This window comes from Alternaria metachromatica (genome assembly GCF_023757995.1).
Source record: "Alternaria metachromatica strain BMP 0045 chromosome Unknown scaffold_4, whole genome shotgun sequence".
NCBI lineage: Eukaryota > Fungi > Ascomycota > Dothideomycetes > Pleosporales > Pleosporaceae > Alternaria > Alternaria metachromatica.
This window is the reverse complement of record NW_026055495.1, coordinates 339938-365844: the sequence shown is the minus strand read 5'-3', so window position 1 is coordinate 365844 and position 25907 is coordinate 339938. Positions and strand designations below refer to the sequence as shown.

At 50.8% G+C, this 25907-nt stretch overlaps 7 protein-coding genes across 7 annotated transcripts; 4 read left to right on the top strand and 3 right to left on the bottom strand.

Annotated features, from left to right (window-relative positions):
- Nucleotides 1–2759: 2759 nt before the first annotated feature.
- Nucleotides 2760–3107, top strand: J4E83_002479 (uncharacterized protein; the record flags this gene model as incomplete). Its single annotated transcript, XM_049329425.1, has 1 exon — nt 2760–3107. One exon carries the CDS (start codon nt 2760–2762, stop codon nt 3105–3107), a length of 348 nt encoding a protein of 115 aa, XP_049191104.1.
- A 322-nt stretch (nt 3108–3429) lies between these two features.
- Nucleotides 3430–5844, bottom strand: J4E83_002478 (uncharacterized protein; the record flags this gene model as incomplete). Its single annotated transcript, XM_049329424.1, has 5 exons — nt 3430–3671; nt 3720–3859; nt 3913–3944; nt 4746–5610; nt 5666–5844. The coding sequence occupies 5 exons, from the start codon at nt 5842–5844 to the stop codon at nt 3430–3432; spliced, it is 1458 nt and encodes a 485-aa protein (XP_049191103.1).
- Nucleotides 5845–7583: 1739 nt separating this feature from the next.
- J4E83_002477 (uncharacterized protein) lies at nt 7584–12295 on the top strand (the record flags this gene model as incomplete). The annotated part of the gene is made up of 2 exons (XM_049329423.1): nt 7584–10289; nt 10409–12295. The coding sequence occupies 2 exons, from the start codon at nt 7584–7586 to the stop codon at nt 12293–12295; spliced, it is 4593 nt and encodes a 1530-aa protein (XP_049191102.1).
- Nucleotides 12296–12375: 80 nt separating this feature from the next.
- J4E83_002476 (uncharacterized protein) lies at nt 12376–13299 on the bottom strand (the record flags this gene model as incomplete). Its single annotated transcript, XM_049329422.1, has 1 exon — nt 12376–13299. One exon carries the CDS (start codon nt 13297–13299, stop codon nt 12376–12378), a length of 924 nt encoding a protein of 307 aa, XP_049191101.1.
- Nucleotides 13300–14467: 1168 nt separating this feature from the next.
- J4E83_002475 (uncharacterized protein) lies at nt 14468–15661 on the top strand (the record flags this gene model as incomplete). Its single annotated transcript, XM_049329421.1, has 1 exon — nt 14468–15661. One exon carries the CDS (start codon nt 14468–14470, stop codon nt 15659–15661), a length of 1194 nt encoding a protein of 397 aa, XP_049191100.1.
- Nucleotides 15662–18663: 3002 nt separating this feature from the next.
- Nucleotides 18664–19749, bottom strand: J4E83_002474 (uncharacterized protein; the record flags this gene model as incomplete). The annotated part of the gene is made up of 4 exons (XM_049329420.1): nt 18664–18794; nt 18860–19357; nt 19420–19617; nt 19668–19749. The coding sequence occupies 4 exons, from the start codon at nt 19747–19749 to the stop codon at nt 18664–18666; spliced, it is 909 nt and encodes a 302-aa protein (XP_049191099.1).
- A 705-nt stretch (nt 19750–20454) lies between these two features.
- On the top strand, nt 20455–25549 carry J4E83_002473 (uncharacterized protein; the record flags this gene model as incomplete). The annotated part of the gene is made up of 3 exons (XM_049329419.1): nt 20455–20959; nt 21330–22023; nt 22141–25549. The coding sequence occupies 3 exons, from the start codon at nt 20455–20457 to the stop codon at nt 25547–25549; spliced, it is 4608 nt and encodes a 1535-aa protein (XP_049191098.1).
- Between the last annotated feature and the right edge of the window lie 358 nt (nt 25550–25907).

The window sequence follows — 25907 nt, the reverse complement described above, 5'->3', positions numbered from 1 at the left end:
GCCATGTCTGAAGTTGATCTGCGCTTAGGTATGAGAAGGTTGCTACTATGTTCGTGTGCTTTCTTAGCAGTGTGCTAATACTTGGAGTAGGGGAGGAACAGACTCTAGACTCTACTTCTTCGGGCATTGTGCGCCAGCTATGCTGAGCCTTTACAATTGCAGAAATCCGAGAGCCTACAATGTGTTGGAGTATGCCTTTTAGAATGTCGCCGTTAATGTGACTAGCGCTCAGCGTCATCGAACCCAACACTGTGAGCTCACAGGCCTAATATCCAGTGATAATCACCATATGGTGCGGGATCTGTACGGACACCGCGATTAGAGCTACTGTTTACAAATGATCTTCCGCAATCTTCCCAGGTCCTCGTTCATCCCAACTACGACCAGACGTAACAAGACAGAATCATCAACATTCCTCGTCCAACATCCAACATGTCACAAAACAATACTATGGCAGCTTTTACTTGGCCTAACCCTGCGCAAGGAACTGCTTCTTCAGGTACGATGACTTCGTCTTCTGTTACCACTTCGACTGCAGTCGATTCTGGTGTATTCTACTCATCGGATGTCGCTGCATCGATGTCTACTGCTTCAGACAGAGGAGCGTTCTTTTCTTCGGACGTCTCTACGACTACTGTTACCACTACAAGTACTACAACAGCAGTAGATCCTGGTACCTTCTACTCGTCGGCTGTCCCTACGTCTACTTCCACTGCATCCAATGGAGGCACATTCTTCTCTTCGGACGTTCCCGTTTCTAGCATCGACTGCCACCATTGCACAGCTTGTACGAAGACGACCTCAACCGCCAGTGCTCACGCAAGTGCGTCTTCCTTCCTAAAGGCAGTCTCGAACAATCCTTGGAATCCAAATGTAGCACCGCCGATTGATGCGCCACCATCGTACGTCGATTACGGCACCGTGTCCACCCTGCTGCCTAAAGCTACCGGAGTCGCTTTCGATCGCGGCACACCTTTCGAGATGACTGATCCCATAATGCCAATAGCAGATGCATCGTCTGATCTTCATTCAGCCTTCGCCAAGCGAGACGGTCCCCGCTTCGCGAAAAACCCAGGCCACATCATCGGTGTCATCATACTGATCCTCGGTGTCGTCCTCGTTGGCTTCCTAGCGATCAAGTACTGTAGGGGTCTCATTCCCACGACCCATGATCCGGAAAAGGGTGATAGTGGCCGTCGCTATCCATATTATGAAAAAGAGGTCGTCCGTGGGCGACGACGCCGCCGTGACGGCTCACCTTCCACCACCCATTATGCTGACATACCAATTTCGGAGGGATACGGTATGGATCCGGTTGATCTTGCTCGCGCCCAGAATTGGCAAGACGGCTTCGACGAAAAAGGTACATATACGACCCGAGATCACGTAGATCGAGGAATATCCGCTGATGACTTCCAGTCAGTCGCGACGCATGGAACTGGTGATAATGCTGAATACCGGCTGCAACTACCCAGCTTTATACCCACGCGCAGCTCGAATCCAAAGTCCCGTCCTGTAAGCGATCTGCCGGCGCTCGCCCGTAATCCGGAGTACCCAGCCGGTCAGCCAGTTTCGCCGTTGAGTGCAAACGGCCCACCCCACGATTATAACCGCACGCGAGATTACAGCGACGTATCACCGCTACATTCGCCCACAATGCATCGCCAAAACCTCAGGTAGTCAGTCCGGTCGAATGGCGACAATGTGGTGTGGTTGTTGAAGATCAAACAGGTACAGCTGTCAGACGCGTTTCCAGCTAGTGGAGTTTAGAGTTTCGCATGCATATCCTGCAATTTTGCTTTTTTAATTCCGAGACCTCGTTACTTGACACAGTGAGATTGGTTCTTGCGCCGGCAATATCGTTGGTTTTCGGGGTTATTTTGGGGGTGGGTTTCACTTCTTTCATTTGCTGGGGGCTGTGCTTGGTGTGGTTTAACTATCGTGAAGGTCCCCGTCCCTACCTGCCATTCTTACCTGCGCCATTCGTTCTTTACCTACACACTCATTCTACAATCCACCTACATTCTTTCTGTCGCAACTTCCCAATCCAAATTACATACATACAGTTTTCCTCTGTTCATCGCACAACATGCCTGTACTCAAGTTCTCACACCGCGCTGAGCCCATCAACGCCGAACAGCGCATGATCGGCCCCATTCCTTTGCCATGGTTCATTCCCATGTGTGTCTTTGCGCCTTTCTTCCTCTCGTTCATATGCTGGGTATTCTATCAACAAACGGTGACGCGGTACAAGAACAAAAAGCTTCTCGCAGCGCAACAAGAGCAAGAGCGCTTAGCTGCTAAAGAGGTGGAGACGCAGATGCAGCAGTTCATTGGGTCGAGCGTAAACAACGCGAACATGCGCGCGCCACCAAGGGCACTGAGGCATCCTGCTTACAGATGAGTTTGATCTTGAAGGATTCAACACGAGTATCATGGAGATGATCGCAGGATGACGGGCATGATCACGTGCCGTCCATTTGTTTCGGCTCGGAGAGACCAGCAGTAAGTAGTCCACAGCATCATCACAATTCGCAACATTGTCAACTTACGAAATTCTACCAGAACACTCTAAACAGCTATTGTGAAAGCATCATGTCTCACGATCATTCACACCACATCGGCACTCGTTCTACAAAAGATCTTCCATATCTGCTTACTACCTTCCATCACCAAGCTCCATCTACATCGCATTTCACGACAGTCTCGAAGCCGGACTTCCAACTCACATCCCGAATTCAACAAACCAACACAACACCATGGCCCCATTAAACGTCCCTAGCGCCCTCGCGCCCTTCGCCACCTCCACCTACTCACCCCCCGCTATGCCGCTTGTCACGCAGCTCTCCGCGCTAGCCACCATCGTCACCCCGACGACGCCCTACACACCCATGGCCTCTCCATCTTCCATCTCGGACATTCTCCACGAGATCTCCAAGGCAGACATCGCTGCTGAGCCTACTTCCACTCTGGACCTCAAAGTGAAGTCCAGCAGCTCTGGAGCCGAAGGCGGCTTGTCGACTATAGCTGTAGTCGGCATTATCGGTGGTATACTTGTGGGCATGCTTGTTCTGGGGTTTGTTGTTGTGAAAATGTGCCATCATTAGGTCATGGGTGGGTATGTGTGGCGGACTTGGAGAGGAAACTTAGCAAGTAGTTTGGAACCATGTTGTTTGATGATCGATGATGGGATTGGTATATTTGTCTAGATGATGGGTAAATGTAAAGATAAGTTCGTGGCTATACCTAACTTGGTTCTGCTTCGCCTTTCAATCGCTATTCGCTCGTGATGTGACATGCAATCTTCTCCCGCTGAGCCGGAGTATATCGTATGTACCCCACCGCTATAGACTTGAGACGAAGCGATGTATCCAATATCGACAAACAGTATCAGCGTACCTCACGCTCGCTGCCCGTTTACCTTAGCGGCTACCTTCTTCCCCGCTGTCTCCTAGGTGTCTCTTCAGCAGCACTCCAACCTTCCATTTCGATATCCAGATCGTCCAGCTCGGCCGCCAGGTCTTGTCGCGGCTTCTTCGCTTTTCTGACTGGTTGATCCTCGGGAGCGTCGGAGTCAGATAGGAAGCTGTCTCTTCGTCGCTTTGTGTTGCGACTGACCGAACGTATTGATCGCTCTTTCTGGCTAGATGATGGAGATGGCGTTGAAGATGCTAGGCAAAGTGAGTAAATGAGCCTGAATGTGAAGCATATTAACTCACTGCTATCCTCGTCATCCGAGTCTATAACAAAACGTCGCTTTCGTTGCGAGATTGGTGACTTGGAACTACTCGTACGTATTGGGGTCTTGCGTTCGAACGTGTCGCCACTTGGAAGACCACGTTCTTTTGCCAGTGCGTTCCTATATGCGTTCGTCAGATGATGTGTCTAGTCATTCTCGCGCGTTCGACTTACTGCACAGCATATTCCACCATCTCGTATTCTACCTCCGGGCTGGTCTCTCCATCACTCAAATCTACGATCGCTGGTATACGAATCCCTCCCGCTTTGCGATTGATAACATCGAGTTGTGCCGCTGCAACCCGGAAAGCGGCATTGGATGGGCGGCATCGTTGCTTTGGAAGACGTTTTGGTTTCGTGAACGAGAACTGGGGGCAGTCGACTGCCATGACGGGAACTTGAAGTGAGAAGGATGATTGGGTAGAGGATGGAGATGTGGTGGATGGGAAGGATAATACACTGTCAATCTCCTGTCGAAAACCGAGATGACTGAGGGCGTGCTGCCAAAGGTGAGAGAACATGGCGTTTATCTATGTTGTTTGCGCTGAAGCTAATTTTGCTGTTTGTTGTCTTACCTGTGAGACTTCAATGTCTCAGCGCGCGTTTGACAGATCACAGCAAGAGCGAGCAGGCATTGAATGGAGCAATCGCAGAACAAGGCGCTCATGCCACAAAGTATGATTGAATATCGCGTAGCTAGCAGATGGTTGCAATGCTCTAGAATTTGTACGACGATGCGCGGGAGCGTGCATGCCTTGACTGAATGATGTAGCAACCCGAAATCAACCTGTCATTTCTCCCAGATACACCAGACGCCGGGCATTGATACCGCTCGATCTACATGTCGTCAGATACAATCCAACCAATATTTACATCCTTCAAGCTCTAGCCCTTTTACCCAACAGTCTGGCGTTGTATACAAAGCGCGGCTGCATGTCTATATCCAGATCTAATGGATCCTCGCAATCCAATATCTCAACGTCCCTGTCTGCACGTCTACTGCGTACGTCAACACCGAGAAACTCATCAGAGCCATTAGAGATATCAGAATTGAGATCGTAATGGACAGTATTATCGGGGACGATGAATTCGCGGTCGCTGCTGGTCTCTCTTGCGTGTGTAGGGTTCATGGAAGACGACTTCATTCGTTTGGCGCTCGTGTTTGAACAGTGTTTTGCACCTGACTTCGCGCTTTTAGAAGGTTTTGAATGATGGTGTAGACTCTTTGACTTTGTAGCTTTGTTTTTCGACTTGGGCTGTGGTCTCGATGCGATTGTGGCGGCTGACTCCGGCTGCGGTTCATCGTCGTCCCACTCAAAACCGGGATCGTTCGGATCTATCTTGACCATGACCTCACCGTCTGCATCCAATCCTGGTGAATATCGTGCCGGTGGGGCTTCACTCATCCTGATGGCTTGTTTCTTCGCCAATGGTAGGTCGCCTTCGCTGTCCATGATGAGGTGGTAGAGATCCACAATGGGTAGCGCGGGTGCTACAGCCATTAGCTGAGCGACCTTACTTCTCAGACCAAAGTCGTCGATATCCATAAGACTCATGTTGATAGTCCCAGGCTTGCTCTCTTTCCGGCATCCATCGAGCGCGCGAGGTTGGCGTGTGCGTCGCGTGGCAGGCTTCCGGATCGGTGCCGCTTCTTCATCGCCATCAGAATCTCGTTGTAGTGTTTCTTGGGGTACAGCATGCGATTGATTCTTTGCGGGCCCGCTACATGTTGGTGAGGAGCGTCGTAGGACGAAGCCTATGGGTGCATGAGACGTATCCGGTAACGCGCGCGGGCTCTCTCTCGTGCCATCGTAGCGGAAACCTCGTAGGTTGGGCTCGGCGAGTGAGACATGTGTTCGACGAGGGTCAAGACTACCGATGTTAGCGTTGAACAGGCGTATTTTGAGAGCTGTTTGTCTCGAATTACCGCTGGGGAGTGCTTGTCGGCGCGTCATCGTCGCTATCGAGCGTGATTGGCAAGTCCTGCGATGCGCCCACTCGGAAGCCGGGACTAAACTTGGAGCCAGCTTTGGGGAGCTTGCGCACCGAAATTTGAGGTTTTCGCTTCGCCCGACCGCGTTTTTCTTTGCCTGTTGCCGGGCCCATATTGATTTTCTTAATGTTGCGCTGGAACCCCATATTATCCTCCTTCTGACTAGAATATTCAGGCTTGCGCTGTCGAATGGTTTGACGGGGGTTGGGTGTACGACCGAGGGAGGGTAGAGACTGGTGCGGATCAAACGGATTGAGCCTCGAAATTTCTAGCAGCGTTGCAGTGCGGTATTGCGGCAGTCCACATCGCACCGACGTATCTTTCATCCCTCTCAATATGTCTTGATACTGGCTGCTAAGGCCATAAGGCAACAATATAGAAGAACAGGTATCCATGGCGAAAAGTGATTCGAAACCGCACGAGTGAGTTGGGTATACTGGAGGTGAAGGAGGAGTTCAGCGAACGGTCTGGGCCCAGAGGCAGGTCGGTCAAACAGGCGGTATCCTTGCGCAAAGGAGTGAAAGAGGAGAGACAGTTGCGATTGTGTGCTGGGCGTTGAGAGGAAGCTTGTTGGTGGGGTAGGCCTACGACGAGGAAGGCACGACCTGATCAGCCATGCGGACGACGACCTTGGGACTGTTGATAGTAACTGTGCTGCCATCGGCATGAAGCATCCGGTACCTAGGTAGTATTTCTTGCCCTACAGTTGTTATCGCAGACCCTGCAATCGTGGCATCCTCAACGACATTTGCAGTATGCACACCCGATGTCACTATCCACACTGTTGTCACCATGGCACTCACAACAATTCCATCGCCAACACAGACGAGCGCTCACCATCATCACGCTTGACTGGATTGCAGGATTAGGTTAGGTATGAAGACGAGACAAAATGAACGACAGATACAATGAAATCAGTCACGTTACCAAGCTGGACATCTGGTGAGCACCCCGCTACGCCGCGTGCCATTCAGTGAAGGTAGCACAGCCTTGCGCGCTCATTGCAACAGGAACAGTCCTGCATGAAAGTGAGGTAGACGAGCTTGACGCGTTAGATGACAACGCAGCGCGTTGTCCAAGAGGACCCCGTGTCAACGAAAGAGAACTTGATTGGTAGGCAGGATGAACACACAGTGGTGTCATTAGATAGTCTTGCGCGGCATGACACCATATGCGGCATAAAAGTAAGCACATTGAGAGGGTTTCAATGTTGAAGTGCCTGACAGTGGTGATGAATTGGTCTAAGGAGTGATGGGTGGGGCCAGAGCTGAGTCAGCAATCGCCCGCGGGCGCGCCTCGGCTCACGCTACCTATTGCGCGCCTCTGGAGTAAAGTCGCGCCCACTGATCCTTATAGCATTCTAGCATCGCATCTCATTGTATATCCACCGCAACTCCATCTCGCGCTCGATACCTGCGATGCCCTGGATCCTACGTGCACCCTTCGATCTTGACACACCGTGCGATGGGACGCCATTCAGCTGCAAAAACCGCGGAGGCAACACCAGCAGCCACAATGCTGCAGTCATGCAACACCCTATATCATGCAGCTGCGCGTGTCCAGTAGTATCACGAGCAGAGCAAAGCTGTCCGGACCGGTCAACATACATGGATCGGGATGAGAAAATGGCTCTTACAAGCCAATCAAGCACACGAGGTGTGACAGGGCACGGCTGAGTTTTGGGGGCTGGCATGGTAATCCTGCTCTCAGGACATGCGCGGTAGTAACAGCCGTGAGAGCGCCTATGCGACGATAAAACTGGCGGATGCCCTACTCAACCCTTGCGATGCACCTCCTAAGGACTTAGCGTCAACATTCTGAGACTTCCGACCGATTTTGTGTATACTACAACATGAAATTCGGGCACAAGAAAGACGAGCCGGCCCCTCCAGATCCGGTCTTCGATGAAGATGAAGATCTCAGCGAAGTTTGGCCACAAGTTGTGCGACAGTATGAGGATACCACCAAAAGGAAGCTGGATGCAAACACGACCTTCAACAGCTTCCAGCTACAGATTGACGCCGATATAAGAGAGTCTTCGACGAAAAGCCATCAAAACGCCAGAATCGTTTTGAACAATATCGGGAATTGTCTTGAACAGTTTGGTTGCATGGTCGCACAAGTGGCGGGTGTGGTCTTCGGGCCCGCTGCGCAATGCTGGAATGCTATCAGTTTCGTCGTTCAAGCAGCTCGGAGCATTAACGGTATGATGGACGGGTTCGTCATTCTGATGGAACGCTCATCGGCTTTTATTCGTCGCCTGGTGAATTTCATGGAGCAGAAGGTCGGCGAAGGCGAGACCCACCTACCACGTGTTCTGCGAAGGCCAGCATACAACATTCTCTCTCAGTTCTTGGGCGTGCTTCGTTCTTCATACAAGCTAGCTACCAGCAAGAAAGAGCGGTGGAACAAATGGGCTGGAATCGTTCTTTTCAACTCCGATGATGTGGCAGAATCGCTCAAACTGATGGAGGATCAAATTCAGGAGTTTACCAGAGCCGAGATCGATGATATACTGTTGGATGTCAAAGGACTTGCAAGGCACCTTGTCGCATCGGATGAGGAGAGAGCTCGCTATCATGTTGAGATAAACGACCATTTTCAGACGGTATACAAAGTCAGCGATCAGATTCTAAGCGTTACCCAGCAGATGAAGACGACGCTCGACGGACGAGTTAGCAAGGAACAACAGAAAGAGAATCTGCTCAAGATAGCAAACAGCTTGGGTCTAAAGAACCCAGGGAATTGGGAGACTTGGAGCAAGCGGCACAGCGAGCTCTGCAAAACACATGTGGAAGGCACTGGGGGGTGGCTCAGTCGTGACGAGCCTGCGTTCATCCAGTGGGCTGATCTGGATCAGCACGACAAAAATCTGCTCTTTCTGAAGGCAGACTCTGGCTTCGGTAAAACACATCTCTTCAACTACGTCATTTCCTATCTCGAGAAGAAATGTCAAGTTTCGCGCGGACCAAATCCGGCTTTCCTCGCGTACTATTACTACGGAGACGACAAAGACGATTCTCTCGAACGGTGCATTGGATCCATCATATACCAATTTGCAGACGCAGATGTTGGATATGCTCAAGCAGTAGTAGAGCAATGTGCGCGACTCGCAAGCATTGCGCGAGCTGAAGATCGATGGAACAAGCTGGTTTGGGGATTGCAGCGTGTCATGAAAGGGACGTACTTCATATGCATTGACGGCTTCGATAGCCGTGGTCAACTGGGCACTGCAGAGAAGATGATATCCGCTATCGCAGGTCAAGCTTCCTCTTCAGTCAAGTCAAATGGGGTCACTCTACGTCTCTTCGTATCAGGAAACGAGGATGCGCTTTCTGAGGTCTCACCAGCAAGCAAAAGTGTCGACCTTATCCTTCTTGGGAAACGTAGAAGCTCTGAAGAATCCATGAGACGTGCAGGCAACGACTCAGACATAGCTTCACACTTGCTGCCAAACGCGAGCGATTTAAGAGCTGTCACAAGAGCTAGGATTGAGGAGGTTTGCAAGAACAAACCCGGCCTGAAAGCTATCCTTGATGACTCGAACATCGAGCTTCTGCTCGAAGGCATCCGCGGAAACTATAGGAATCTGGAGGCCAAGATCACGGAGATCAACGCTTGCGACACGAAAGGGAAGGTCCAGGACGTTATCAGTAATACGGGCGCTGACATGAACACCGTCCAAAGAAACAGGATCAAGACTCTGGACGCTCTTCTGAATTCACGTCAGGCTCGGGTGCTCAATGGACTTCTTGTGTGGGTTGCAGGATGCATCTACCCACCATCAATCGAGCTGCTCAAGAGTGTTCTTTTCTTTACGATTGGCGAGGAATTTCTCCTCGCCGATCAGATCACTACTACGTACTCCCCTGTGCTCATGATTGACGAGGAGAATAGAGTGAGATTCAAGGACGGACTCAGGGAGATCTTGTCGACGAGCGATTCCTCAGGAACCGAATCTGCACTCTCCCGGTTACGTGACGAAAAGATCAGTGAAGGCGAAGTCAGCCTTTGTCAGCGGTTTATAAAAAACGCATGTGCGACAATGGATTACGACAGATTCGGGTTCGATAGTTTCTTTGAAGCCATGGCACAAAAGGTACACATTCACCTCGACGACGAAAACGCCCTGTGTGTTACCATCATCAACTTGTGCGTCGATGCTTTGCTCGACAGTCGGAAAGACAAAAACCTCGAAGTAATGCGCGAGTATGCTTCGATGTGGTTCTACGAGTACGTCAAGACCCTAGTCAAGGTGCTCGATGATTTCGAGCCGGGAAGGGAGTTCATGACCAGTATTGGAAGCAAGCTGATTGACTTGCTTTACGATTCCAACATGATCGATACATGGTTCACCAACAAGAATTTGGTCACGATGAAGTACGACTTCCTCTATAAGGACGAGTTCATCGACCCCTTGGTGACGCTGTTGCAGAATTCGCAAGTGGCCAAAGGCTACGCGAAAAATGAAGAGAAGAGTGAGTGGGTCAAGTCTGTAATTTCAGACGCCGCGAGCAAATACTCCGTTCTCGAGCGCATCGCAGCGCGGCTAGCCACAGTTTGGTTTAGCTGCTCAGTTGGAACGCTAAACGAAGATTATCTTTGGATCTCATGGGGAATTGTAGCTAAGGCAAGTGTCTCTGAACTATGTCACAGCTTGGCTAACAACAAAAACAGATATCTAACCCAGACAGACCTTTTGAAGAATGGAATCCGCCTTCAAATGCAGACGTCGAGGAGTACATCTGCTGGGTAAAGGCGCACAAAAATGTCGACATCGATAGCTCCACCTGGAATTACCGTGTGGGAGCTACATATATCGTCTTCCAACACTACAAGGAGGCCACTGTTGCGTTGAAAAAGGCGGAGCAACACTCTCCGACGAATTGGGGACTGTTTTTCAATCTGGCAAAGGCCCATGAGAACCAAAAGGACTACCGTACGGCACTTGGTTACATACAGAACTTCAAATCGCTCAGCGAGATGTTCCTTGAGACGGACGATACGTACAAGGGGGCCTACTGGGATACGCTCAAGAGGGAAGGATACTGTTATCGGGAGTGTCATGACTACAACATGGCCGTGCAATCTTACCGGGAACTTTTGAACCAGAACATCAGTGAAGCATCCGGTGTGAGCTGGCTCCACTTTCACGCTCTTTTGGGACTCTTTAAAATCTGGACCGATACGAAGAGCTTCCAATCTATCATTGATCTCATTCGCAGCTGGAACGATGCGACAGCCAAGGGTCGTGGCTCGACTTACTGGTTGCGAAGAGCATCACAACAAGATGTACTCCATCCATACATTATTCTGGCTGCAAAGCATGTTGGGACCGTGGAAGAGATCATCTCTCTGTACCAGGAGGCCATCGATTACAAGGCGCTAGATCAAACTACTGTGGACGAGCCGGGAATGGACATGTCTACCGAAGCAACCAAAGAGTTGCAGTACTTCCAAGCTGTTCTCAAATTCCATGGGCGCAAGTCGCGTAATGATCAACATCAGAGTATACAATGCTGGGAGGACATAGTCCTGAAATTTGACGAGGGTCCAGCATTGTATAGAACAGCACGTAAAGCGACCCGCAAGCTGGCTCCCACACTCCTCGACCTGGCAGTTGCGGAAGTTGTCGCAGTTTCTCCAAACCCTTCCGAAGGTTACCTTGGGCAACTGGAAAAGCTCGTCAATTCGAACACGACGATCATCTGTTACCTTCGTCAAGGTCACTTCGACCCTGGCCTTTGTTTAGCCAGATTTTACTGCGTCAAACAGAACCATTGTCTAGCTTCCAAGCGGGTACAAACTCGACTTTGCAGTGTCTTTGACAAGTGGCCTGAAACTATAGACGATGCTTCGTTTACTATGCGGTTCTCGAAGCTCGCTCCGACATTAAATGTCCTCGACAAAGATGCTGATGCCATTGCAGCGTGGCAAGCGATTGCGCCGTATCAGCTATCTCCAGCGACGGGGGCGGAGGCAGACGCAACAGGCACTGGAGAGCTCCAACAACCTCTCTCTGAATCATCCAACACGGATGGTGTGCCAACAACCTCTGATCAGAGTTCGGCAGACGGGCCAGCCGCATCTACATCGATCCCCACCACGACTAAGGCGTACCTCACGGGATACAGTTGTGATGGAGCCTGCGGGACAGAATGGACGGACATAGTATCTGACTGTTGGGTGTGCAAGCATTGTCTTTGCGTCCAGTTTTGCCCAGGATGTTACAGTAAACTTCTGAATGACGACCTACACCTTCTCGTCTGTGATAAGAACCACAAGATGCTCTATCTACCGCCATTTGATTGGGAGAATTGGCGTACCATACCCGCCGACATGATGACTTTGGACAAGCAGCTAGTCTCTCGCAAGGAATGGGTAGACAAGATTCGCAAGGAGTACAAAGTACAACAAGAAGAGATTGACTTCCTCAAGATGGATAAGGCCAGGGAGCTGTGGGCTGCCGGCATCATCACAGTGCGACGGCGCAACAGGTTGCAGCGAGCGAAGACCTTTAGCGAGGTTGCTGGTGCGATAGTGGCATCTTCTGTTATGAAATAGCACCACCTAGAATGAGAGTAGATTCGCAACTGATCGATACAATCGAAGATCAGTTCATGGCACTACTGAAATTACCACACTCATTGCACAGAGCACGGGTGCTCGTTTCTCTTCTTCTCCTTGAATCGCTCCAACTCCTCACGACCTCCTTGTGCCTCCCAACCCTCCACCCACTCTATAAAGGTTGGATGGTCATATTTTCTCGCCTCAGCGAGTGCAGCATCCGGATCCGCGCCGCGGTCGAGTAGAAACCATGTCAGCTCGCGTGCATCTGTGTCTGGTCTGCCGACGCCAACGATGTATTCTAGTGGCGTCCCCATTTCTCCTTGCAACCATTTCGTATCGCGCGGAAAGTCTAGCTTGTTCACATCCAAGCCCACGGTATCAACTAGATGGCGCACCATTGCCATACGTTGGACATAACGCGCCCGGCTCCGCCGTTGCCATTCCTCGTCTTTTTCGGGGTCGTCCATCCCCTCGTGACCCAACGCCGCCATGAGTATGGCCCTATGGAGTGTACAGGGTCCCAAGGGAGCCTTTCTGGAGCGCAAAAGCTCAAACGTTTCAATGTCACCCGTCTCCGCGACCTTTTGGAGTATGGGCCTCTTGTACGGTGGTTCTCCGGGCGTAGCAAGTTTTGCGCCGTGCTTTAAGCACCACAAAAGCTTGACGCGGTCATGGATACAAGACCACATGAAGGGGCTCTGCCAAGATCGAGGTTCTCCTGCCCAGTTTATGTCCCAGCCATGAGCGAGCAGGAACTTGAGAGTGGAGATTTGAACCTCTTTACCAGAAATGTCGATGTGCTTGATGCTGACGCCGTGTTTGATTAGGTAGCGAAGAGCTGGTATCGAGTTTTGTTTTATCGCAATGGCTATGACTCGTGCATCGTCGCGTCTCTTCGCGTTGCCTTGGGCGTTGATCCTGACCTGCTCAAATAGCTCTAGTTCGTGGTTGTGAATCGCGGTATCAAAAAGAGTCTTCACATCTTCTGCCTGATACATCTTGGGCTTGCGCGATTGGCAATGTGATAAAGTCTTGTACAATCTTGATTGCTGCTATACCTCTCTGCGATCGTTGGATTGATAACGTGTCGGGTACAAAGAAAAGGCAAAAAAAGAGGATGTACCTGGCAAAAACATACAACAGCCGGGATTCGCTTCTGGTCACCCACGAAGCTACTAGCGGGCCGGTATCTTGCTTAAGTACCGCTGAGCGAACGGGAAGCGCTGGGGTCAAGATCCTATGGTCGTATGTACAAGTTTGAGCACTTGGTATGTGTATAACCGCGCTGCTAAGAGTTGGCCTCGATAGAACGAATGGAAGCTCGTGGACGACAACAAGGGTCTAGGATAGTGTACTGACTCGCGCCGGGTTGCGCTGCTGGTGTAGGTAACCGGGTATGTGCTATTGCGGTGAGGAGCGCATGAACGGGGTATACTGCGGTCGTCGGTTGGGGGTGCAGGTACAAGAGGGACCGACTAGCAAGTGAAGATAACGACAGGGTTGACTAGATGCTATACGTTAGCATGTATGGTGCAAAAAAATGCTTCTAATGCGTCCAATACCCCCAGGACCTCTATCAATGCGAACGTTGCCGTTGCGCAGTCTTGCGCGCCGATGTGTGCTTTCTATGCGAAGGTGCTGGGTGGGGGCGTCTTGACAGGAGCAATGCTGTCTGAGTACTTTTGCAGGCAACGCACATAGTGACCGCATGATATGGTGCTTAGGGAGGGAGTGTGTCGTTGAGGAGAAGACTGCACTCGTGGGTGTCCTCGTGCCGTGCGTGCCCGTGCCGCACGCGACAGGACACACGTGCGAGACCCTGACAATGACGATGATCACGTGCTTATCTAGCGCGTCAATCACGCGTCTCAAATCGCCCAGGTGCTCCCAAGCTGTCTCTTTCCCTCGCAAGCCCCATACGCGCACCAGAATCATCAGTCCCGCTTCATCCTGCGACGCTAGGTGCTGCTTCAGCATGGAATACTTGACAGGACCGAATCAATTATTCGACCATAGTCGCTCTCGGCCATAAGTATGGCATTGGACATGGATGTTCCTGCGCGCCCCGCATCCAAGCCATCCCTCCTACATTGCAAGCGCATGTCCAGTATACCATACTAAGCTACCTGACTGCATATTTCACACCCGCACGAACGAGCCACTACCATGGCCGACCTCTCGAGAGAAGACTTGCCGCCTTCCGATAGCCCCCACCTTGTCCTTCGGCACCCTACCGAAGAAGAGTGCACGACGATCTCGATCAATACCTCCATCGAGTGGAAAGACTCGCTTTCACTCGCACAATACTTGAAAGAAGGTCAATGGCTTGCCACGGTCCCTTTAGCCTGCGATGGAGGCATGACAACATGGATCTTGGTCCACCAGGATCAAGCTCCAGGCGAGCGTCGCATACTATGCTCTTGCGAGAGCTTCTCCAAACGCTCACTCAAGAGCGATACCAGCGGCGCTATCAGCGAGAACATTGTGCATGGCGTGGCCAGCGTCTTCTCCCCGAGCGAGTACCGCGGCCGAGGGTATGCGGCGCGCATGATGCGTGAATTGGCGAAGACTATGCATACGTGGCAAGCAGAAGGATATCCATGTGTAGGAAGCACGCTGTATTCCGACATTGGGAAAGAATTCTACGCGAAACTAGGCTGGCTCCCAAACTCCACCAATTCGCACATCGAGCTGCAACCCTGCGCCATCGCGTGGCCTTCACCGGCTACACCAGTTATCGAGGAAGAGATAGGAGATTTGTGCAAGCGGGACGAAGACTTGGTTCGGTCCCGCATGGCAATACCCACGCGAGAGGCGAAAACTCGTTTTACGATCATCCCAGATCTTGACCATATGCTCTGGCACATGTCCAAAGAGGTGTTTGCGACGAAACACCTCTTTGACCGGATACCCAATGCGAAAGGAGCGATAGCTGGCCCGTCCGGCAGCCAAGTCTGGGCACTTTGGACGCATCGATACTACAGTCATCCTGACGCAAGCACGTCACGCAACGTGCTATACATACTTCGGCTAGTGGTTGAGGTCGATGAGACTGCGACAAGGCTATCTTCTGATGCAGCGAAACTGCCTGAGCCTGCCATGTACGAACAGCAGGCAGTATACCTTCGGGTGGTTTTGCAGGCAGCCCAGGCCGAAGCCAAAGAATGGAAACTCGATGTCGTCAAGCTTTGGGATCCTACACCCTTGGCTCTAGACATACTTGCTCAAAGTGGTCTAGATTTCGAGGTTGTAGAACGGAAGAACGACAGTATTGCTAGCCTTCTTTGGTACGATGCAGATGGTGGTGTCAGTGACGAGAGGCCATTGTGGCTGAACAACGAGCACTACGCGTGGCAATAGGAGTTGGAAGACCTGATGCCGATGACATTCGAGTCGTACATGTAGTGCTGGTTCAACTGCACAGTTTTTGCGTTTACCCTACGAGAGAGGTTTCGATGAAAAGTCTGGGACAAGATCGTTGATCATCTTTCTCCTCTCGAACTCACCGTGGAACAATTCGCTACCAGTCGCGTCGCCTTGTGACTACATCGCGTTGAGCATAGCGCAGTGGCGGTCCAGTACCACAACTCAGTTTAACAAAGTAGGACTCTTCTTTCACACCTATATCGACAACTGCACGGGCTGCTGTATTTCAATTGCTCGCGCCATGACCCAGATACATTTGAGTTTTCGCCTTTGATGGCAGTACTGGAGTGTACCCAGGTGTGTCAGCCCCCACAGCGCCAGGGGAAACTCTTGTCATCGGAGAGGAAGTAGACTTACCTGTGATGATGTTCTCATCAAGCGCGACGTCGCTTTGATCGATTTTCGGCGCGCTTTGCAATTCCCAATAAGCGGGTGGCATCAGAGTGGTTCGAGCTGGTGGGTCGACATGCCAGCAAGAGTGGGGTATCCACTGCGGACGCCAATCTGTATTTGTGGAGTGAGCACTGGGCAGGACGCGCAGGCGTTTGCGAGATCAAGAACGTACATTTTCCGGTGAATCAAATGTGCGAGTATGCACAGCGTCAGCGATGTCACGTACTGCTATTGGTTGAGGTTTGCAAACCCCGCTTCTGTGCCACCTGCCCGCGGGTTTGAAGCACTAGGTATCGACACACTATTTGTTTGGTTCAAACCTCCCTCATGCAGCTTACACAGGGAGCAGACAATTTCGGAAGCTGCAAACTGCCTAGGTGTACTCGACCCTAACTCTCAAACACGTCGCATAGTCATCGATTTCCAACTGCGATCTACCAACCTCATTCGAATCCAGACTTGTTCAACCCAACGGATCAGCTTTAGCTTCTCTTTTCAACCGTCATGTTTTCTCCAAGTAATACGGATAACCGAGAAGCGGACGGGCAAGACAAACCAGGAGTAAACCAGAACCCGCACGAGTCAGCTGCAGACTCACCGGTGCCATACTCGCTTTTCACAAAGAACGAACGATACGGAATTGTTGCTATGATCACCCTGGCAGCCTGGTTCTCGACTCTGAGCAGTTTCATTTATTACCCTGCCCTTCCGATGGTTGCCAAGGATCTGGACTCGTCGATTACGATGATCAACCTTACCGTCACGTCCTACTTGGTCGTATCTGCCGTCGCTCCCGCGGTTGTCGGAGATGCAGCTGACATGTTTGGACGCCGACCCGTTTACGCAGTCACCCTTCTGCTGTATGTCGCCGCGAACGTTGGGCTTGCAATGCAACACTCAGCTGTGGCACTCTTACTGCTACGCATGGTGCAAAGTGCAGGGATATCTGGCATGTGGCCCCCGCCAGGTTCTTGACGAGCATGAATGTGCAGCAAGCTGACAACTGTGAACCAAGATCAGGCGCTTTCTCCATCTCATATGGTGTTATCGCCGACATCTCAGCACCAAGTGAGAGGGGGGCCTTTGTATCTGCTGTTTCATTTGGGTGAGTGAAATCGCTACACAGCGTCACACTCTAGATCAGCTTCTTTTGACACTCGATAGGATCACCACCGCGCCAAGCCTGGGCCCGGTCATAGGTGGCGCATTTGCCTCCGGTCCTGGTTGGAGATGGATATTCGGATTTCTAGCCATCGTGTCCGGCTTTTGTTTGGTCACACTATTACTCGCCTTACCGGAGACCAATCGGAGCATTATCGGGAACGGCGGTATCAAACCTTCAAAGCTATTGGAGCCTATCATCAGAGGTATCATGCGGCCATGGGACGGCCAGCGCGGCCCGAGTACTCCGCCCCCACCCCTTCAAGTCAAGAGAATACCGAATCCAATCATGAGTCTTCGCGTATTGTCACGCAAAGACGTGGCTGTAAGCATTATGCCTGGAAGTTTCTTGTACACTGTTTACTGCTGCATTCACACATCACTGTCGACAACCTTTGTGCAGGTCTACCATCTCAAAGGATGGCAAGTCGGCCTGTCATATCTTCCATTTGGTGTCGGCGCGATTCTTGCGACTTTGATCTCCAGCAAGTGGATAGACCGAGACTATCGTATTGTAGCGAAGGCCCATGGCTTGCCCGTGACTAAAATGTCTGGGGATGATTTGTTGAATTTTCCCATTGAAGAAGCTCGTATGAGGAGCGCATTCGCGCCCGTCTTTTGTGCTTTTGCCTCCATCTTGGTCTATGGCTGGCTGGTCAATGAGCGTCTAGTGAGCAGAGTGGCGTCCCGAAGGGTTTCATTCGTTGGCTGACACGCCTTAGCACCTTGCAGGACCTCTGATCTGCCTTTTCTTTGCGGGCCTTTCTATCCAGACTTGCTTCAACGTAAAAGCCCTCAGCTACAGTTCATGATAGCCCATCGCTAACTGTCTTAGATCAACAACACTCTACTGGTTGATATCAATCAAGACATGCCAGCAACGGCTCAGGCTTCGTCCAATATCGTCCGTTGTGCCCTTTCTACCGTCATGATAGCCGTTCTCCAATACCTCATAGATTCTATAGGTTTTGGCTGGACCTTCGTTATCATGAGTTCGTTTTGCCTCATTGCCGGTTTCTTTTACTTCATCGAGCTAAGATTTGGACGAAGGTGGAGACTGGCCCGGAATGGGTTGACGGTTCACTAGGTAAGATGCAAAATCACACTTAGTGCAGAAATGGGAAGTCTTCAGCCATTGGTTTGTACAGGCCGGAAATTACGAACACATGTCTCATTCTCCCTGATACCCGTTCGGATACTTTTCCAGAATTCGCTGCATATCCGCAATGGCCCTGCTTTATATCAGTGGATCCGTGCGTGGTAAGAATAGTCGGTGCGTACATCTTTCGAAAGTTGCTGTTGTCCGAGTACAAGGCTGAGGCGCAAAAGTGTCCGTTTCTTCGTTACGTTAGCGGCAAAGACATTGGTCTTGGCTGGTTTGCTTACATAGCATAAAGAAGGTTGCGATCCTCGTAGTCATCTTCGGGTTCTGTTATCGGAAAGAACTTGTGATATTCTCGCATCCACTGCCGGCCGAGCTTGTAGCGCGGGGTGGCCATACTACCGACATCGTCTTTTTTTTATCGAAAATCACCTCGTCAGTCCCATTACAACTTCAACAATAGAGTAGCTGCTTACATTCATTATGACCCCAAAATACAGATGGGTCAAAGTATACTGGGTCACCGGTAGCTGCATTGGTACCCATGTTACCGCACCAAATGTTGCCATGGAGTGCAACGGGTTTGAGACTTCGACCATGAGTGTTCAGGGGTCGAAGAAGGCGAGGAATGACCTTCTCTTTGAGACCAAGTACCAGTCTTTCAATCTCTTCACTTGGGCCCTGCGATACCAACTCCTGGTCGACAAAGGACTGGAAGCGGCGGCTGTAGAGCTCCTCCCATGTCTCACTCCATGTCAGATCCTGATACATACTTCCTTCGTGGGTCATGACATGGTAACCGAACTTCGTCGGAGCTTTCGGGTCCACCATGCTGTCGTGATGGAGTTTAGCAAGCATGGCAGAGAATTTACGAATGTCCGGGAGATCTTCGATCATCTCCATAAATTCAGCGAGATAGAAGTGCTTGCTTGGATCAGATACGTATGTGCCCCAAGCAATGGCACGTGGGATTCCTTCTAAAGACCGATGTTCAAAGTCAGAGCTGTGTCAGTGTTCATCTACCTAGGTCGCGTACCTGGAGTGTACTCATGCAAGGTTTTGACGCCATAGTATTCTCCTCTTAGCATACTCATGCCTAATTCCCCACTGGAGACCTTCAGGAAATACTTCTTGGGGGTTCCATCGGCTAGTTGAACATCGATACGCGCAGTGCGTGTCCAGAAGCTAGCGCCGTGTGATTTTGCTCCCATCACTTTGCATCCCGGCGGTAACTCTTGGTGGCGATCAGTCCAGTTCTTGTCAGCACTCGGGAGATTTACTTACGTTCAACGATGGCTTGGTCTACATCAATAGCCTGCGACGTAAGTTGTTTCGTTGGCTCTGGTATCCACGTAATTTCCGTCATGCTTTGAAGCGAGTTCGAGATGGTCTATGTGGGTCGACAATAGTTTTAAGGCTGGCACTGACTAGAAGATTTGGCCTTACAAGGTTGAGTGAGTATTAAATCTGGATGAAGAGAGACATCGGCGGGGTCGTTATTTGGGGCGAGGTTCCACAGAGCGGGTGTTACATAGAGCTTTAAACCCGATTGGTTGGCCAGTGAGGGATGCAGGATGCGGGTGAGAAGGAATGGCTGCCCAGCTGCCACCCAATGTCCTCTGCTCTGCAGGCGCTCACCGGCACACGCCACTCATGCGCATTCGTATCGCCTCGATTGCACGCGATTAGGAAGGCGACAACACATCGTTGCGCTGACCAATTGGTCTGACCCACTACCAGGCTGTGGCTTGGAACATCATTGCTTTTGCGGCTGTTTGCTGAAACCCATTTCCACTCCGCTGTCGTATCTTGTTATGTCTTTATAGGTTAATTGGTTGCATTTTTGGGAAGAGTCTGACTCTGCATTGCCCCATGTACACTAGCCTGACCTTCTAGCGACCTGTTTTCATCTCCAACTCCACTCAATCTCGCCAGCTCCACATCTTCAGAGACCCACCTGTTCTCATTGTTTGTCCAGGCAGCACGATAACTCGACTTTCTCTAATCAAGTCCATGCGATGGATGACGTAAGAGGCCCACAGCTTTTAGTCTCAAATGAACGACTGATTCAATGTTACAGGATGTCAGCGATCTCCCCGACATCGATAAGAGCATCGAAAAGCGGAAAACTGCGAAGACCAGCAGTGCCAGCATCGCATCTTTCGGCTCATCTATAGGCCGAAGATTCAGCTTCAAATCGTTCTCTAGTCGCAAACCAACGACCAAAGTCGAGAAGCCACGGAACGAATTTGGCCTAAATACTGTGTACGAACCGGACGAAACTTCGGCAGTCATCGCAGACCTTGTTTTTGTGCATGGTCTCGGCGGTGGTTCCAGCACAACATGGTGTCTCAAGCAAGACGCCGATTACTTTTGGCCAAAAGAGTGGTTACCTAAAGACCCAGACTTCAAAGGAGTCCGTATCCACAGCTTTGGATACAACGCGAATTGGGCCACCTGGCTGAAGAGTCCGGTCGACATCCATGCTTTCGGTCAGTCTTTAGTCGAAGACCTGAGGAGCGATCCAAAGATCAATAATCTGGATAGTCGCATTATCCTTGTAGGGCACAGCATGGGTGGTTTAGTGATCAAGAAAGCATGCGTCTTATCTAAGACTAATCCGGATTACAGCGACATCGCTAACCGATTACATTCGTTGTATTTCCTGGGTACTCCCCACCGAGGCTCGAATCTCGCTGGTGTTTTAAACAATTTCCTTCGCCTGTCTGGAAGTGGACGAAGAGCGTACGTATCCAGTTTGCAAGCTAAGTCAGAGAGCATACGTATTCTGAGCGACTCCTTCCGTATTCATTATGCGGGAATACATTTGCACACATTCTACGAGTCTCAGCCCACACCTCCTGTTGGAATGATCGTCGATCAAGAATCCGCTACTCTAGGTCTGCTAGCCGATAATAGCCATGGATCTAATACTGACCGTCATAGGTTACGCTGAAGAACGCATCCAGTTGTTAAATGCGAACCATCGCGATCTAGCCAAGTTCGAGACTACATTGGACTCAAATTACAGGTCTCTAAGAAACCGTCTGGCATCAACAATCGATCAGATAAGGCTCGAAATGCAGAAGCAAACAACACCATCGAATTTCTCAAGTATGGAGATTGGTATCAAAACTCCCGATGCATCGGTACTGCTATCTTTACCAGAGCTGTATCAAAGTAGGGCGAACGAGATGGAGGAGATCGCTAAGTACCTCTCCATCGATGCATCAGACGACAAAAGGCTTTCAACCCTCAATAACACAAGAATGACTGGATCAGGTTCCTGGCTCACTAACAGAACCAGTTTTCGGGAGTGGCGGTCGCCACCAGCACCTCGCTATTTCTGGCTGAAGGGGACACCGGCGTCGGGGAAGTCAATGCTCGCAAGTTATGTTATTGAGTTCTTACAAGACAGCCCCGTATGTCACTACTTCTTCAACAAAGGTGATAAGACCGACAACAACGTGAGCAGCTTTCTACGCTCCATGGCGCTACAGATGGCTCAGATCAACCCTGTCGTTCGTAGCGCGATTTTCCGGCTTTCACAGAAAGGTCCACCCATCGATGCTCGCAACCAGAGAACCATCTGGAACACTGTTTTCACGAGCTGTGTGTTTCACGTTACATTCCCTACCCCGTAAGTGTTTTGCAGCTCCTATGCAGGGCGGAACTCACACAACCGCTGCAGTCATTATTGGGTGGTTGATGCATTAGACGAGGCAGCCGACAGGGGCACATTAAATGAATGTTTCAGTCTACTGTCCAAGATCGACGAAAACATCCCACTGAAGATCTTCGTCACCAGTCGACCAGATCCCGCATTGGATGATTTGTTCGTGCAGCTTCCTCTGGTGCAAGAATACATATCGCCAGAGGATTTGTTGCCCGATATCTCCTCGTACGTCCAGAAATGGTCCGCCGCCTTCCCCGTTGATACAACTCAAGAAAGAGAAAGATTGGTTGACAAGATTGTTCGCATGTCTGGCGGTAGCTTCTTGTGGACCGTGCTAGTGACTAAACAGCTTCGGGAAGTTTTCACTGTCGGAGAAGTTCACGAGGTTCTATGCGAGATTCCTCAAGAAATGGATGACCTATACACGCACAACATCCGGAAAATGGAGTCCCTGAGGTCAAAGAGCGCAGCAAAGCATACAATTACATGGGCCATCTGCGCTGTGCATCCCTTGACCGTCAACCAGATGAAGGATGCTATCAGGCTGACTCTGGGAAGTCCTATAGCACGCGATCTACGAACCAGTCTCCAATATCTCTGTGGATACTTCCTCGATATTGATGTGCAGTCGCGGGTACAGCTAGTTCACGAAACAGCCCGCACTTTTCTCACTCATCCGGATCTGAACTCAGACTTTCGAATTGACTATGCCGAAGGACACAGTCTTATTGCATCGGCTTGCCTCAATCATCTGATGAGCGATGAATTGAGTTATTCAAGGAGACGGCGTAGCTCCACTACGAGCGGGCACAGCAAGACTTCAATGACTGACTACGTATGTTTACGGTTCAGCGAACACATTCTTCGAGCATCCTCCCAGTCCAACGAACTGTTCAACACGTTAGACAAGTTCTTCAGAACAAACGTGCTTTCCTGGATCGAGCACGTGGCCCATCTCAAAGATTTGGACTGTCTTAATCGAACTTCAAGACACCTGTCGAACTACCTCAACCGCAGGATGGAGCATGTTCCGTTATTGCAAAGCGATCTCCATGCCTGGGCCGTCGACTTACCTAGGTTGGTAACACAGTTCGGCGTCAATCTTCTGAGCGATCCCGCTGCCATCCACACACTCGTGCCGCCGTTTTGTCCTCGAGACTCTGCTGTATACCGGCACTTCGGATATGCTGAGGATGGCATCAAGCTAGTAGGCGCGTGGAACGCAGGTTGGGGGGATAGGATATGCTCCATCTCATATCATGACACCTACGCGACAGTGGCTGCTTCTCGAGACGAACGATTCGCTGTTGGGTTGGCTGACGGCTTGGTCAATGTCTATCGAACCTCCACGTGCGAACACCTCCTGAGTATGAGACATGAAGAATCAGTATCAGTTCTGGAGTTTGGTTCCACATCCAAAGTCATCGCCTCAGCTGGTTTGCGGTTTCTAAGACTATGGGATGCGGCGACTGGCGTTCAACTCTTCCACATCGCTACCGATTCGCAAACCCTAGCTTTGACTTTCGACGAGACAGAAACGTCGGTTACAATAGCGACCAGAGACAAGCATGTTCTGACTTACAGAATTTCCGATGGCTCACCGCTACACCAGGTCCCCTGGATTGACGCTTTCTCTGAAGACACAGACTCAGGCTTTGCACCATCTCCATCTGCGGCCAGGCTATCTACAGAACAACAAACACTTGCGATAGTCTATCGAAGCAAGCCGGTACAGCTGTGGTCTCTGGACAAGCAGCACCGTATCGGGGCTTGCTTGAGACCGGCAACGCACAAGAATGACAAGGGAGGCCACACCGTCAACTGTCTAGTCTTCAATACCAGCTCTGCAAACCCACGACTTCTGGTGTCATATTGGGACGATATCCTGGTCAAGTTCGATAGTAGGACTTGCAAGCCGCTCCTCACAACTGCGACATGCGTTACGAAGATAGCTATGTCTTGTAATGAAAAGACCTTTGCCGGAAGCGACGGCAATGGCGGGATCAAGATTTTCGATTTCGAGACGCTCCAACCTCTTCACAACATACATATACAAGGAGATCCGGTATCGTCGCTCGCCTTCACTAGCGACAGCCTGCGCATCGTGGATTCGCGGGGTACGCAAGCCAATGTCTGGGAGCCACTCGTCCTCTTCGGGCAAGACACTGAAGCTCTCTCCAGCGAGCCTAGCGAATCTGTGCACCAAATAGTAGACGACATTGTTGAATCTGTTGTCAACGAGTCTGCTATTATAACCACGCTGCACTGTTGCGATCAAAGTGGTATGGCTTTCTGCGGGCGCAACGACGGACGTGTCGATACCTGCAACCTCGACGACCCCGAAGACACCATGCGCAAGCTATACAAGCATGGAGGTTCCTTCATTAGTATTACATGCATGGACTGGAGTCCCAGAGCGCGAGTGATAGCGAGTGCAGACTCAGCAGGAAAGTTTTGCATCATGAAAATCACGACTGGCACGCGGAGGGAATGGAGTGCTGAGATGATGATCCAGTCGAGGTTAGGCCAAGGCTGCATCATACGCCAGATCCTCGTCCACCCTGAGGGCTCGTTCGTACTTGTTTCCTCATCAGAGGCGGACTCTATATGGTCATTATCGACCAAGAAGCAAGTAGCGTCGCTTGACAGGCGCGAGCGCATATCTTGGAAATGGTTTGTTCGGCCATCCGCTCCGTCACAACTGCTTCTCTTCGAGGATAAGATCCTGCGGCTTTTCAGATGGGAGGACCTTCACCAGATCGCTGCCTCTGAGAACCCCGTGGTGCCGATCGAGATGGAGAGGCGCATGTCCGGGGAACAAGCCGACGCGGATGCCATTTCTGTCTCAAGCGAAGGCGATGACCTGGTCATTCTGCAGCGATCGCAAACCGTGCAGCAGAGTGTACCGGGCCTGCGACCTCAGTCCAATGACGCTATGATGACCAAGATACGCGTCTTTGATCTGACTACTCTGGATCCCGAGTCGACTGATATCGGAGGCTCGTCGTCGCCTGACATGTCAATTGACAACGCGGCACAGTCTCTTGTCTTCTTGAACCCCAAGCCATCTTCAACCCTAGGTATTTCTCCATCGCCAACGGCTACGCCCAATGCCCCATTCACATATCCTTTCGGAGGCGGTCGTAGCAAATCCTATACTCGCTGGTCTTCCATTAGAGATGTAGCCGATATACCCGATGTGGAGAGAATCATTGGTACTGTGAAAAAGTTCGATTGGTGGCATCTTATTTTCCTTTCCAAGACGGGGTGGGTCTGCTCGGTTCAGATCGGGGAAGGCGGTCGCAAAGTCCTCGACCAATTCCAGAAGCACTTTTTCGTTCCATCGGTTTGGCGCACAGGCAACTCGCCTCTTATCGCCAAGGTACGGCGTAGCCACGATATCGTGATTGTGCATCAGGATGGCGTTATTGTGGTCAAGAATGGGCTGGACAACGGAGAGCATGTGTCCTTCTCTTTGAGTACCCTATAAACGGGTTCCTCGAATAGATCACCAAGTAATGGCCAAGTGGCATTTTGAGAAACTGTAGCTCAATAAGAAGACCGGAGAACGCTCCATTGCTATTGAAAATATGTCAATCTTCATCCCATCCATCGCCTGATCGATTGGCGTCCAGGTAATCTACTACATTCTCCTCGCTTTCCGTGATATCCAATGGGTCGCCTCCCATCCTGAAAGAGTACAACTGCAGTGAGACATTGGCAGCTTTGCATCTGACACGAAGGTGCAAAGCCTGGCCCTTGTGGTTAAGTGCAATCAACAACAACCATCCCTCTTCGCATGCTTCGCGGTCTGCAACCGCTACAAGCAACGTTTGATGGGTATTTTC